Source organism: Mastacembelus armatus, chromosome 6 (genome assembly GCF_900324485.2).
Source record: "Mastacembelus armatus chromosome 6, fMasArm1.2, whole genome shotgun sequence".
NCBI classification, from domain to species: domain Eukaryota; kingdom Metazoa; phylum Chordata; class Actinopteri; order Synbranchiformes; family Mastacembelidae; genus Mastacembelus; species Mastacembelus armatus.
In genome coordinates, this window is record NC_046638.1 from 16,687,852 (window position 1) to 16,703,482 (window position 15,631).

Below are 15,631 nucleotides of genomic sequence, written 5' to 3' on the forward strand. Positions count from 1 at the left end.
TGTGGAACAGTGATCCCTAGGCAGAGCAGCTCCGATACCGCAAATGATCGTAATTAAACAAAGCAAAGAATTTGCTTCGAGGATTTTTTTTTTTTTTGTAATCCAATTCCGTGATTTCCTCAAGGATTTGTTGCAAGCCCTATACATTTTATGGGAACAATGTTTGTGTCATAGCACCTTGATTTTTGTGATTTTATTCATGTCTTTATATAATGCATGGTACAAAAATTTGCAGTTAAGGCACGAGTCAAAGGTTTTTGCTTTTTACTTTATGCAGGAGCTTTCTGTAAAAATGCTTTATCACAAGAACCATTTAGTGATTGGTGTGGATTCAGAGTCCCATGACATTTAAATTGGTCATCTGTATCGTTCCTAAACCTCCCAGAGACCTTCATAGAGTTATAGCTGTGCAGAACAGCTTATGTAAGTAAAAATATGCTGTCTACTTTCTTCAGGTGTGAAGTACTGAATTTAAGCCTATCTACACATAGTCTTTCAGTATATCAGCTGTCAGAAAGCATTAAGTCAGTAAGAGGTAGAAGACAAGACAAGAGCCGAATGTAATCCAGAGTTCTTCCTTTCTCTATGTTCGTGTTTATTCTTGTTTGCTTGCTTTTGTTCTTTTTAGTATATTAAATGTTATTTTTTGCTCAAAGCCCTGTTCTCTCTTCCTTGGTCAGCACAGTTGTATGAGACCAGGTCAGTGTGACTGTGTGTGGTCTGTTCGCTAATCAGAGCTTCTTATAAAAAACAAAGGTCTTTTGTGGAAGGAAAAAGTGTGTGAGTATGTGAATGCGGATGCATGCTGGTACACTGCTTTTGTTGGTGTGAATGTGTTGATGTGGTTGTGTGAGTGAGTGGTTTTTGTGTGTGTGTGTGTGTGTGTGTGTGTGTGTGTGTGTGTGTGTGTGTGTGTGTGTTAGGACTTTTTGGCAGATTTCATGTCAGTTCAGCTCACTGACACAATGGAGTCTTGTTATAGTGACCACACTCAGCTGATATAAAGTCAGCTGATGGTTACTGGCTGGGTTTGTCACTTGAACTGTGGGTGTTTGAATGGGTATTTTTATTTTTGTGTTGGTATCACACCATAGGACATAAATGTCAGAAGATAACTAGTGTAGATTTTAGCACTACTTTTGTGTTGTTTTTTTTTTGTGTAAAAATAACTTAATTGTTTCTGACACTGTTAGAGTGGTGTTGATTCAGCTTTATAATCAGATGTTCTGCAGCTTTGTTTGTGACGGTATATTGGCTCTTTACCTCCGTTTATAGGGCTGTATGTTAATTATGGCTAACATTATTCTTATGATAAAAAAGGTAACATGCTAATAATAGCAGACAAAATGTTTATGCTACATTCTTTATATTAGTTTGTGTTAGTATGACATTTGCTAATTAGAACACTGACAGGAACATCACTAGGTTTCATTCAAATTTCATGCAACAATAGTGGTCAAGCCTTAAAATCACAATGTCTGATTTTAACTTCAGCTGAGGTTGATAGATGGTGGTAGATGAGAAGTCAGAGGATCATCAGTGTGAGCCAGTGCTTTGCACCAAATCCATCCAGTAGATGTTGAGATATTTGACAAGAAAAGTGTAAACTTAGAACTTCTGCTAGCACTGGGCAAAGAGTCAGAGGGTCACCAAACGCATTAGGGTTCATTCTCTTGACATCACAAATATCTGTGCCACATTTTGTGTCAATCCATCCAGTAGTTGAGCTTTTGTGGTCTGGACCAATGTGGACAACTGACTGGCAGACTTTGCCATCGCTAGAGCCAAGCTAAAAATTAAAACAACAAACTGTTAAAACTAATAGGAATTAAACAGATGGTTTTTATTTACATTCAAAAAGGTGTTTAAATTGTAGAGAAAATAAATCTTAACTGAAAGTGTTTTTCTATGTCTCAGTCACACCAGTCATTTATCTGAACATTAGGAAGGCCCCATTCCTTTTTCACCAGATGACTGGGCTTCCTTTGTTTGCCATTTGGAATGGCTCAGAGTAAATGCTCAGTGCTGGCAATCAGTAAAACAGGAGAACTGAATAATTACATTTTACCTTTATACCTGGGATGGCCCATTTAAACCTGTGGCCCTACTTCTCTTTTTCCCTCTCTGTCTCATTACTTCAACATCTCTTGTCTAGAGGTTCTATCAGTCTACCAATGACTCAGTCTGCCAAAAATAATAGAGTACACTTGCTTTATGCTTGTTAAAATATTGATGTTATCAACTGCTGCTGTACAACCACTTCCCATAACTGTACAGACTCACTAATCTGCACTTCCGGATATCACTTCTCAAAATTGTACTGACAACTAGAAGTGCAGAATAGGAGTCACCATTTCTTCTACTTACATAATGATAAATTTCGTATGAAGGATAGTTGTTGACTGTTGGGTTTTCTGCATTTCACACGTGCCATATTTAAATATTATCCTTTTTAAGTCTGTTCACAGGGCTGTAAAATATGCCTATTGCCAAGATCTGACCTGAAATGTACACACTTGGCAGTGTGACTGCTTGAGATAGTGAGCGAGTGTTACAGTTACAAAATGGTTCTGAGAAATTGACCACATATGGCCTCAACCCACAGCAGCAGCTGTATCATCATGGCTAGACATTCTTTCCTGATTATCAAATACCGATTTCTGTGAAATATCTGCACAGGGGACACACCTTCAACAAGCAGAGTCTTGTGTTTTAAAATGTATAGGATGGAGTTTAACTCTAGCACCTTGGATTCCAGTCAGTAAAATAAAAAGGTCCCACAAATAAAAATCAATTTACGGCTTCATTGTAAGGTTTTGGGTGTGACTATATGCTGCCGGTTAATTAGATAGAGGTTATGACATGCACTCTTTTGAACTGCCACACTAAACTTTGCCAGGTGAGAACCTGTGTTCATGTGTGTGCGGGAGAGTACTGTGTGTGCTTGTGTGTTTCCCTATAGAAATCAGTCCCTGGGGGAGGCAGAAAGGGTGTGTTGTGCATCAATGCTGTGTTTTTAATTAATAGTTAATTGCATATGGAAAAGGAAATGAAGCAGTAGGAGAGTCAAAAAGAAGAAAAATAATTAGGAGCAAGGAGTGAAATCAATTCTTTGATAAGGGGACAAAGAATGTGGCGGTGAGCCGGGGAGACCGACAGATAAGTATGATATTAGGTGAAAATTTACCCCAAGAGTGAGAGAGAGGACACAGGCATAAGGGAAAGAGGACTTGGCAGAGCAAAGGGGCAGATAGAGATAACATGTGACAGTGAAACATAGAGGTAATGGCAGACAGATTTAATGAGGTCTTCCCAGATGTAATACTGAACTGTAGCTATTCTGCTCTCCTGTCTGCCTTGGTTTACACGCATGTGAGTACAACTCCTAACATCCCTTCTGAACTGTTGTGAAGCAGGCTGGATCCCTTGGCACAGGAACTCTCCAGCACATGACCAAACCAGCATTCAGGAGGACTTTTGCCCTTCTGAGATAAACAGTTAGTCTGAAAAACTGAGCAAGAGTAGAAGCTCCTAATCTACCAGTCTTACAGTGGCTTTTCTTAGGTAAGATATAAATTACATCTCAGAACGGGCACAGAAGTCAAAGATATGGGTTATTCCTTACAGGGATTTTTATTTATTTGTAAGGGAAACTATAATGGGCAGGACAGTGGCTTAGTGGTTAGCACTGTTACCTCACAGCAAAAAGGGCCCAGGTTTGCAACCTGTCAAGGAACCCGGGAGGTCTCCTCTTCTCGGTTATTTTCCTGAAATCTGTACTGACAGCCAGCATAACTGTTATGTATATATTAGCCAGTTGCTAGCATTAGCTAAGTTGCATCCGCACGGGCTATGAGAGGTCCTTTGATCCTCTTCTCATCATTGTCATGTAGAAAAAAAAACAACTAGTCAGACAGTGTGCATTGATGTGTTCTGGAGGAGTGGCTTTGGAGAGAAGTTTCAAATTTGAGCTTCCTCTTGCTGGTTTTTCCAGGATTGTCAAACTATCTTTAAGAATGACCAATTTTGGGTTCCGGTTGGTGCCCCATGTTCACAAGGCATAGTGTGTGATGTCGGTGGTTCAAGTCCAGACTCCAACATGTGATGGAGGGTTTTTTTTTTTTTTTTTTTAAATGCTGTCTGCTTCTCTGCGACCAACTAAAATAAAAGAAAAAGTGCCTGGGAAAAAAAAACTGCCCTTATGTTAGCAGCTACAACTTAAAAGTCAGTGTAATCTGTCCTCCACTTGGGGCACTCCTATAGCACAGAGGTGAACTCCCTCAGCAGATAGTAGGACTGTAAACACTGAGGAACAGTGTTGGGCAGTGATGTATAATTTCTTATGTTTCTTTCTTGAAACACAGTTCAGTGCTGCTCTTATTGGACAGCCATGATTCCCTGTTGACATCAAGGCAGTTGGGGTACTTTAGCTGGGCTCAGGGTCTACCAATAACTTCCAGTCGATTGCAGATGCCAAGATGCCTGCTGATGTTCTGGATGTAGGTTTTGGTTACTCCTCTGCTTTGGTGTACGCTATTGCAATCGAAATAGCCCTCTTTATACCTAAACCGATGCTTTAGCTATAACCTTCACTGCCTGTTTGTGTGTCCATCTGTATTGCCCTATTATTTTGTGGCTTGAGCACAGTGGAAACTCTGCTTTACTCCAGATTTGAAAGTCTGATGGGGTTGGAAGTACATCATAGACAACCTTATAAAGAAATTATTCATATTCACTTTTGGGCAAAGCCATAAACCTTGGCTTCTTTGAGTGTCTTTGGACAAACATATAAGTGAAGTTTGGATGCAATTTTTACTTTAACTCAGCAGTGTTGTTCAAACTTTTAAATGGTTGTCTATTGGTCACAAGACAGTCTACAGCAATGCCCTTTGCGGCTGTACTTTGACGCAGCAGTGCTATTTTTTTTTTTTTTTTTTGTTAAATACTAACATCAGCATACTAATGTGCTCATAGTTACATAGTGCTCATGCTCAGAGTGGTGTATTACCCTGCTACCATTAAGGTCAGGGTACCACAAGAGTGGTTACAGTTCATCCTGAGGGGAACATAAGGTCTGTCTGTCATAATAAAGATATTCCACTCTGAACCAAAAATGGTAGTCCACACCTTACCAGCACTGCTTTCTCTAGAGCCACATGTCCATTATGAGTATGGCTGGAAAATGGGTTATGTGATGTGATATTTGATGAAAAGTAGATATGGAACTAAAAGCATAGAGGTGTGTGTGATAGTATGTGTGCTCAGGATGTGACTGCTTGACCTCAAGGTGTGATGGCAAGTGAGTGGAACCAAATGACAGAGCAGCTGATGCCTCCTTTTCATTGTGTGTGTGTGCGTGTGTGTGTGTGTGTTCTAACATCATATCCTCTGTCACCTCACTGAGAAGCAGTTCGAAACCTTTCTCCTCATTTGAGTGGGAAGGGTGGGGGTGCGTTTTTGATACCTTTGGTTATTTATAGCTTCTTTTTTTTGATTATCTCACTTTTTGTTCATGCTATTGCTCATACTTATTATCACCTATCACATTTTTATTCTCTCTTTTTCTTTCACTCTCTGCACTTCCTTTTACACTCGTCTAATGCTCATATACACACCCACATCCAAATACATTGTCTGGCAATGCTGACAGGACTTGGTCAGTGTGCACTTTGTCACAACTAAGAGCTCTGTCAAATACACAGACTGCAGAGTGAGTGGATGCACAGCAAAGCAATTGAGAACCAATCACAGGGCGGTGTGTGTGTGTGCGTGTGCGTGCGTGTGTGTGTGTGTGTGTGTGTGTGTGTGCCTGCGTGCGTGTGTGTGTGTCAGTCTCATTGTCTCAGGACAAACTGTGATAGGTAGCAACAATACAGAACAGAGATAAAGACCAAATTGCACAGTGCGGTATTTAGGTTTTGTGTTTGTGTGTGTTCACATGAGTAGGTGTGAGGATAAAAATAAGAGTGTGGAGGATAATGGTCGACAGAGGAGTAGAGCAGGTGTGTTGGGATTGTCATGACGTTTGTGCTTGTGTGTGTGTTTCAAGGTTGTACAGAAGTTTTATGTGGACCACAAAGTCCTCTCTTTTAGTGGTGTTGTGTGATGTTCGTTATCTGGCAGTATGTGTTTAATGTGTGTGTAATGTATTTTACTTAGTATGTGCATTGTTAGTGTTAGAGTAGATAAGATGACCATTTTACACTATTAATCCTTTGTGTGTGTTTTTCTAGTATACTGTCTAACAGAAGTTTCGAAGATCATTTTGGTTAACACCAGGTCTAAAAAAGGTTATGGTACTTTAGCAGTTTTCATTACTTAAGTCCCTATAAGCTTGCCATTTGCAGGCTGAGGCTAATATCTGCTAAGATCGATATCATATACCTTCTTAGTAAACACCTTAAAGGCAGCTGAACAAACAAGCCTGCTAGAATAGCCTGATGTTAAAAATTATATGCATTCATCAGCTAACTTTTACCCTTTTATGGCTTTTGTAAATATTTGTCAACAATATCTGAGCACATTTTAAACATTTAATGTGCTTACACTGAAAAACGATATTACACCTAGACAGTGTGTATGCAAACTTAGTGTGCTGTTGATAGAAGCCTTAGAACTGGCGATCTGTCTAGGGTGTACCCCTCCCTTTCGCCCAAATAGAGCTCTTGCAGATCCCCTTGACCCTAAATAGGAATAAGCAGATGTAGATGATGGATGCATGAATGTTGATAGGAGCTATTTTGTTATAATTCATGCACAAAGTAAATGGGTAGATCTGTTAATTTCTGGAAAATGTTTAATAAATTGCAGGTGATGGTGTGACCTCCTGACCTTTGGAAGAATGAGAGAAGTATTCAACCTTAAGAGTTATTTTGATGTTTATGAGCAGTGGCAAGTTGCAGTTTAATTCAATGTCATGGATACTGTAACACCAATTTTATTTTCTTTTATAATTTTTCTCAGGACTGAGCACGTGGCTGCCACCTTGGCTAGCTACCTTGTGAATCAAACTGCCAAACCACAAAACAACCTTTTTGAATTTGCATAAGAATATATGACATTTTTTTATTTATTTAAAATGTATTGATTGTCAAATTTTACAGTTGAGCACCCTAAATGGTGATTATTCAATGTGATTATTGATTACTTGCTGACATCTGTCATTACACAAAACACCTGCTATTTGCCCTCCAAAATGGCAGCCATGTAATGATATCGTGGATTTATATTGTGGTTAAATTACCCATATGCCTGTCTCTCTGTCCATCTGTCTGGCCCTGTGTGAAACTAAACCATGTTGCAGGTCACCGTGGAGATTGTGCCAAAGCTTCGGGAAATTACACAGGCACACACGCACACACAGTGCTCTCACTATGCTGACAGAAGGGCTTGGAGAGTGGATAATGAAAAAAGGTCCTCATGCATGTAAGCTCATGTCAGCAGGCCAACAACCCCAGCACACGCACTGGAGCACATAAAAACATGTGAAACACCTGTGATAAGATCTGATAAATCATAGCTCCATTGTAGTCATCTTCTTATTTCAGTGGTATTTTCTCTTTCTGTGACTACCCTTTCTTGCACTGTCGGTGTGCCTTTCTCTTGGGTTAATAGAGGTAATAGCATTAACTTTCTAGAAACACAATAATGGTTCTGCTGTGTCCTTCCATCAACCCTCCCACAATAATTTCTGCATGATGGAAGCGTTACATAATATACCACATTTGGAAAAATATTTCCCAAATGCATATTGCATATCATTTAGCCATCTACAACCATTTACCCTTATTTTAAAATTACACACAGTCTTTATTGTCATGATGCCACAGAGCAAGCTGATAATGTTATGTTAACAAGATAGATTCCAGATGTACGGCACCACTGGGTTCAAGGTTCAGGTTTTCTTACTGACTGAAGTTTTATGTTACTGTGAAACATGCATTACTTTATTTTTTTCTCATCTGCAGCTCCACACACTGATTCTGCAGAGACTGCAGCATCCAATTAAGCCTTTGTCCTTGTTTCACCCTTTATTGGTGCAAGGAACCATGGAAGAAAAAATGTTCTGCTGCAAAGTTGCATCTGCTCTGTATGTAATTTTGTTATAGGTATATTAACTGATGGGCACATCATACACGTACAACATTTATTTGTCCTTGTTCCGCAGTATAGATTTGTGTTTTTGCCCTGATGTGAAAGTCACCAATGTAAATAGAGGCCTGGTGTTTTCATACAGGACTGGCAGGCTGCCTGATCTGAAACAATAACCTGCCCAGGACTATACTGTCCTCGAGACCTCAAACACACACACTCACACAACATCCCATGGTCTCAGACGTATACACACACAGACATACACACGAACCTGCATACAGATGTATAGTAGCATATTTTTGTTAATCATCAAGATACACACTCACTCACATGCATACTAACTAAACTGCTTACAGCTGCTGAGGTGTTTTGACAACAGAGAGCAGTATGCATGTGTGAGAGGAAACGAAAGTAATTCAAATGTTTCAAAATTACTAACCGCTAATTAAGAATAATCAGCAATTTTATCAGTAATCTGTGGAAATTTATAAAGATGCAAAATATTTGTTTAATTTATTGTTTTAAAATACAGTACAGAGCAAAAGTTTGGACACACCTTCTCATTCAAAGAGTTTTCTTTATTTTCATGACTATGAAAACTGTAGATTCACACTGAAGGCATCAAAACTATGAATTAACACATCTGGAATTATATACATAACAAAAAAGTGTGAAACAACTGAAAATATGTCATATTCTAGGTTCTTCAAAGTAGCCACCTTTTGCTTTGATTACTGCTTTGCACACTCTTGGCATTCTCTTGATGAGCTTCAAGAGGTAGTCACCTGAAATGGTTTTCACTTCACAGGTGTGCCCTGTCAGGTTTAATAAGTGGGATTTCTTGCCTTATAAATGGGGTTGGGACCATCAGTTGTGTTGTGCAGAAGTCAGGTGGATACACAGCTGGTAGTCCTACTGAATAGACTGTTAGAATTTGTATTATGGCAAGAAACAAGCAGCTAAGTAAAGAAAAACGAGAGGCCATCATTACTTTAAGAAATGAAGGTCAGTCAGTCCGAAAAATTGGGAAAACTTTGAAGGTGTCCCCAAGTGCAGTCACAAAAACCATCAAGCGCTACAAAGAAACTGGCTCACATGCGGACCGCCCCAGGAAAGGAAGACCAAGAGTCACCTCTGCTGCGGAGGATAAGTTCATCCGAGTCACCAGCCTCAGAAATCGCAGGTTAACAGCAGCTCAGATTAGAGACCAGATCAATGCCACACAGAGTTCTAGCAGCAGACACATCTCTTGAACAACTGTTAAGAGGAGACTGTGTGAATCAGGCCTTCATGGTAGAATATCTGCTAGGAAACCACTGCTAAGGACAGGCAACAAGCAGAAGAGACTTGTTTGGGCTAAAGAACACAAGGAGTGGACATTAGACCAGTGGAAATCTGTGCTTTGGTCTGATGAGTCCAAATTTGAGATCTTTGGTTCCAACCACCGTGTCTTTGTGCGACGCAGAAAAGGTGAGCGGATGGACTCTACGTGCCTGGTTCCCACCGTGAAGCATGGAGGAGGAGGTGTGATGGTGTGGGGGTGCTTTGCTGGTGACACTGTTGGGGATTTATTCAAAATTGAAGGCATACTGAACCAGCATGACTACCACAGCATCTTGCAGCGGCATGCTATTCCATCCGGTTTGCGTTTAGTTGGACCATCATTTATTTTTCAACAGGACAATGACCCCAAACACACCTCCAGGCTGTGTAAGGGCTATTTGACCAAGAAGGAGAGTGATGGGGTGCTGCGCCAGATGACCTGGCCTCCACAGTCACCGGACCTGAACCCAATCGAGATGGTTTGGAGTGAGCTGGACCGCAGAGTGAAGGCAAAAGGGCCAACAAGTGCTAAGCATCTCTGGGAACTCCTTCAGGACTGTTGGAAGACCATTTCAGGTGACTACCTCTTGAAGCTCATCAAGAGAATGCCAAGAGTGTGCAAAGCAGTAATCAAAGCAAAAGGTGGCTACTTTGAAGAACCTAGAATATGACATATTTTCAGTTGTTTCACACTTTTTTGTTATGTATATAATTCCAGATGTGTTAATTCATAGTTTTGATGCCTTCAGTGTGAATCTACAGTTTTCATAGTCATGAAAATAAAGAAAACTCTTTGAATGAGAAGGTGTGTCCAAACTTTTGCTCTGTACTGTATGTGTATACTTGTGTGGGTCACATACACAGTGACTTTGTGCATACGAAAGACCCTTTAGGAAGTAAGTAGATAATGGATGGACAGGCTCACTTTTTTGCTGAGATGAGAAGATCAGAATCACTTTCATGTCTGTAAAAGAAATATGTGGATATAATCGTTAGTTTAGCACAAAGGCTGAGACAATTGGCCTGGCTAATTAACATGTAAAACAAGCCAAGCTAACTTGCGCTGCCTGCTGCCTTGAGAAACATATCATTCCTTTTATCTTGGACCTGAATAGAAAGCAATTAAGCTCATTTTCCAAGACATCATACTATTCCTTTTATGCAGCTCCCCACATCACGTGTTACCACAACAGCATTTCTGAAGTATTTGAATGTTATTCAGCATAAACAATTACCATGCAACCTCTGAAATTACAGCACAATTTCTGTTTGCTCTTTCTGTTGTGTTACAGTCATTTTGGTCAGGTCTTAAGGGTGACTTAAGGGTGTCCACTCTAGGATTAATAAATCTTATCTTATTTTATCTTGTCTTGTCTCATCTCATGTCTTCTCATCTTATGCATGATTAAGCACTGGAGGAGTTCTTAAAATGCAAGTTTTGTGAATGTTTTGTTTTGTGGCACGTGATTTTTAATTATTTATTCAAAATTAAGGCTGTCACAATATGGTGCATGTATCAGGTAACATGGAATATCCTGTCACCACAGAAATGGTGAGTGGTGCACCCATTGGTGCAATTTCTGTGGTGTGCCAGGATGGCTTAGATATAGGGCTAGATAAATGAACTGTAAATTGAGAGAGGGGGCTCTGCTTGTTTAAAAATGTGATTAAAGAGGAGTTAGGTTCACTTTTGGATCTTTTTTCTGTGGAAGGCTTGCTCACTCCAATTAGATTGTCTGTGTGAATTGCCTCACAGTGTTGCCGCAACCTGTATCTGTCTTTGTGTATCAGGCAGTTGTTTCCTGTCCTGCCTATTGTTTTTGGCTGCCCATCTCTGTGTCATCTCTCTCTGTTTGACCTTGTGTCATTTGTCCATCTGTATGGTCTGCCTGCCTGCCTAACTGTCTTTGAGTGTGTCTGCGGGTGTGCCCTTGTGTTAGCTTCAGCAAAAGACAGCATGACATTTAAAACAGCAGGATAGGCTGCTGCTAGCTATGTGTGCCTAAATGTCAGCTTAGCCCAGTGGTTATGGACCCTTCCCTCCATCCCCCTGTCCTGCTCACTCTTTCTGTTGTGTTAGTGTTTTGTTGTAACCCTCCTTTCATCCCCTTATGTTACTCTATAACCTCTCAACTCCATTTTTTCACAACCGTCTCCCTCCTTTATCTAACTCTTCTAATATGTCCCAGGAACACATCAAATCAATCTGGCACCTCTGGTGTCCACCTGATTGTGTTTTGTCACTCATTCTCATGTTAGTACACCCAGCTAAACATGCGTGCGCACACACACACACACACAAGCACAATTTTTTCATATTTTCTGTGTACGTATAATACGGATATCTGTATGAGGAGCATGTAAAGAGTTGTTGCTGAATCTGTGCATGAAGGCAAAACCAAAACTACCTGACCCAATGACTAATGTCCTGCATTTGTGTGTATTTAGGATCATCCATGAGGACGGTTTCTCTGGTGACGATGTAAAGCAGTACAAGCCTGTTGTTTACAGCAACACCATCCAGTCTCTGGCTGCCATAGTCCGTGCCATGGATACACTGGGCCTGGAGTATGGAGACAAAGAACGAAAGGTCAGCACACGTTTTCGTGCTTGCACACATGTTCTAAACCCATCCACCCGTCACATAGAGCAACATATACCCTTAATTTTCCAAATACTATCAACAAATTCACAATCACACTGAGATTAAACACAAACAAGACAGTCACAGATGGAAATGTCTCAAGATTGTTTATATTCTCAAGTTCAAAACTGTGAACAGAATAAGGCTAATTGAAGATGTCAGTCAACATGAACCACTCAGCTAATGCTCCAAATGCCCAGCTTCCAGTCCTAAATGCAGCAAGTAGCCAGTGGATGAAAGCCAGTAGAACTGATGGAGTTCAGGCAGAGTGCATCATGTGCCGTACACAGAGTTACTGCTTTTCAGCCAGAGAACCAGGAGTACAGCTCTTGTGTTGGACCTGATTAAAGTACCTTTGAACAAGACACCAATCTCTACCAGCTCCGGGCTCCAACCTCCTGGAAAAAATATACTGTATATCTATATGTAGATGGATAGAATGTCACATAATTGGATCACTGTGTTTCCAGTGAATCTTTGTCAGTGCAGAAAAATACTGTAGTTGCCATGCACATAAGCTGTGCACAGTAAATATGCACATTAACCATGCAATATACTGTAGGTGGAACATGTTGTTAATGTCAGGTCTTCGTAAAGCTTGTGTTGCAGTACTTTCTGGAGAGCTGAAGGCTGGTGAGAGATCCTTACAAAATTTGCATTTTCCACCCACACTGATAAAGAAATATAGAGACTTACTTGTTCATCAAAAGTTGCAGTGAAATAATCTCACTTAGCACAAGTATTGAATTTTATATAAAGTACATCTAACTATTGAATATGATTTCATTACTTGTCAAAAGGCCTTAAAGGGGCAGTTCTAAAGCACTGTGGAGGACACACAGTGGGCAGTTATAAGCTCACAGGAAGTACATGATTTAGGGACGATGTTGGATCTGAGTTAACGGTTAATGTAGCCTCTCATGTAAACTGTGTGTGTGTGTGCGGGATATTGTCAAGATATAAGTTATAATATCTTATAAAGTATGTAGTGCAAAATCAGATACAAGCTCATATTGTACCTCTTAAATGTAATGCTGCTGGGACAGAACTAACCACCACCTCATGGTCAACCCCTGTCTCTGTGGAGGACACTGGATTAAATACAACAGGTTATCAGTAGTTTTAATGTAAATGTGCAATATTTCTTAATAAAAATGCTCATAATTATGTTGTATACAGTACAGTGATATATTGAAGTTTATGACATTGATTGTTGTTGATGAGGACTAATGACGTAATACTGACGATGTTGATGATGACAAATTAAAGTTAAAGGAAGTTAAATGGATGCTTCATTGACTCTGTGACCCAAGCTGGGCTCTAAGTTGCAACACAGGTTTGTTATTCGTATATATTAGAAAAAAATCTCCAGATTTCACTCTTTCTGATCCTTATCCAAAAGTGCAGGCTATTTGTAATCACAGTGAAACTATTGCAATATTTTGAGCAGATGGCTCAAATAACAATACACCTATTGATTAGAATATAATATTGCTGTCTATGTATGTCATCGCTTTGGGAGTGTTTGTGTGTGCGCACGCACGTTTAATATATCTTGTAGTCAGAAGTAAAGGAAAGGGACTCAGACATTATAGATTACCATGACTGTAGTATTTAGGGAAAATGCACAGTGTATAATATTTAATGTTTTAGTGGTTATGTGGCTTAAGAAAACGTCCTCACTCTTCACATTACAGTAATGGTTCTACGTCCGAGGAGAATATAAAAAATGTGTCCAAACGTTACCATGGTATCTAAGTGACTGAAGAACCCTTGCGATTTAGCTAATATCTACAGTATACTGGAGTATTGTCTATATACATCCATACATTATTGATACTTGCTTATTCCTATTTAGGGTGACGCGGATCTGCTTTCATTATGTTTGGTTTTGCATTTTAAATAGTGCAGTTTCTGTTGATGCTTGTGGAAAGATGCACACTTTTCTATGTTAATTTTATAAAAACAGCTGTATACCCCTTTAAATTAAGGTTTTTTTTTTAATCATTTATTGATTTATTCAGTTACCTGACAAGTCTCTGAAATGTCACATGATTTCAAATTCTTTCAAAGCCCATGATGACATCCTTGAGCACCTTGTTTTGTATCATGTATAACAAAGAATATCAACTTTTCATATTTTCACTATAGTACATATTTAATATCAACAGTTTGGTTGGTTGGTGCCTTAACTCTAAGAGCAGCTTTAATAAAGTAAATTGAAGAGTGTATAATAACGACCTATGTTTCACAACCAAGCTCAGGCTGAAGAATATTAGAAGGGTGTCACAGGAAAATAAAAGCATGAAAGCAGGTTATTCAAGAGAGAATGGGGAGAATTTGACAGTGGACAAGAAACAGAGAGAGACCAGACTGAGCTGTGTTTAAACTTCACTCTACATCAAACTTCCCCTCAAAATAACCAGAAGACTTAGTGATGTCCTACTCACTCCAATAAAAGATGAAGAGCTTGATTGTATGAATAGGTGTCCAAAATGGGACATGGAATATGGACTTAGTTTCCATCCTTGTCTCTAATCTTCCCATTTTTTCTGTCTTACAGTGCATTATATTCTAGTGACAAATATTCAGCTCCACCTGTCCTACCATTTTTTATTTTTTTTCCCTTCGCTCGCTCTCGACTCATCTTCTGATAACAACCCCCATCTGTTTCCCGGCCTTGGCTAGTTGCTGTGGCAACCCAATGTTTTGCCTTGCTCTCAACACATTCCGCAAGCTGATGTCCAAGGGCGGTGTGACACATACACGTACACACGCGCTCACACAGTGATAGTGGGCTTGAAATAGACTTGAGTGTGGTCACTGCTGTATGAATCTTCAAGCAAATTTCCTACTTTTTTTTTTTTTTTTTGAAGAAAAAGATGGTTAGCAGAAGAAGGAAGTAAAAGCTAAGATGAACAGAAAGCGTCTAATAGCATAGTGCTTGTACCTAGGTACAACAGGACTGTCTAATTGTGAATTCCTGTTTAAGTGGTGTAGGTGTCATAGTAAGAGTGGTATTATGCGAATAAAGGTTTTGAATAATTTTTTTTAATCTCCTCAATTCTAAAGATATGAGACTGTAAGTATAATAAATGAAACGTGTTTATCTACTCTAATACAAGTTACAAATATTAACATGATAAGTTAACTAGCTGACAACCTACAGTAGTAACTTAAGTGTGTAAAAGGCCAGGAGTATTTCTTAATACATTATTAGGAATTACATTTTAAAAAGCCCTGCTCACAGCAAGCACATTCACTGTTCAGTATTTCACTGTTGGGCCCAGGGAAATTATCCTGCATCCTTAAAGCCTTTTCTTTCTTATCTTTGAAAGAGAAACATACTTTTTGAAGATATGAATGATACCATATAATGCTAACCACTGTCTTGCCTGTTAAAGTTATTCATTTGCGTAACAGTGTTATGTTACACTGTTCTTTATCCCTTCCTTGTACTTATGACGCTTGGACTAATGTTCTGTTTTCCTGAGGGTGATGTCTTTTTGCCAAGAATCTTCAACGTAAAAATCTTTAACTTCATTCTTTTTGCATGATAGCAAATGTAGC

At 39.4% G+C, this 15,631-nt stretch overlaps 1 protein-coding gene across 2 annotated transcripts in view; it reads left to right on the forward strand.

Moving 5' to 3' along the window:
- LOC113132452 (guanine nucleotide-binding protein G(o) subunit alpha) overlaps nt 1–15,631 on the forward strand; it is an 85,241-nt gene that overhangs the window by 7,219 nt on the left and 62,391 nt on the right. For both annotated transcript variants that reach the window (XM_026310516.2, XM_026310515.2), the window contains exon 3: nt 11,866–12,007. In XM_026310516.2, the coding sequence (XP_026166301.1) occupies nt 11,866–12,007 (142 nt within the window). The remainder of the gene's footprint in view (nt 1–11,865; nt 12,008–15,631) is intronic.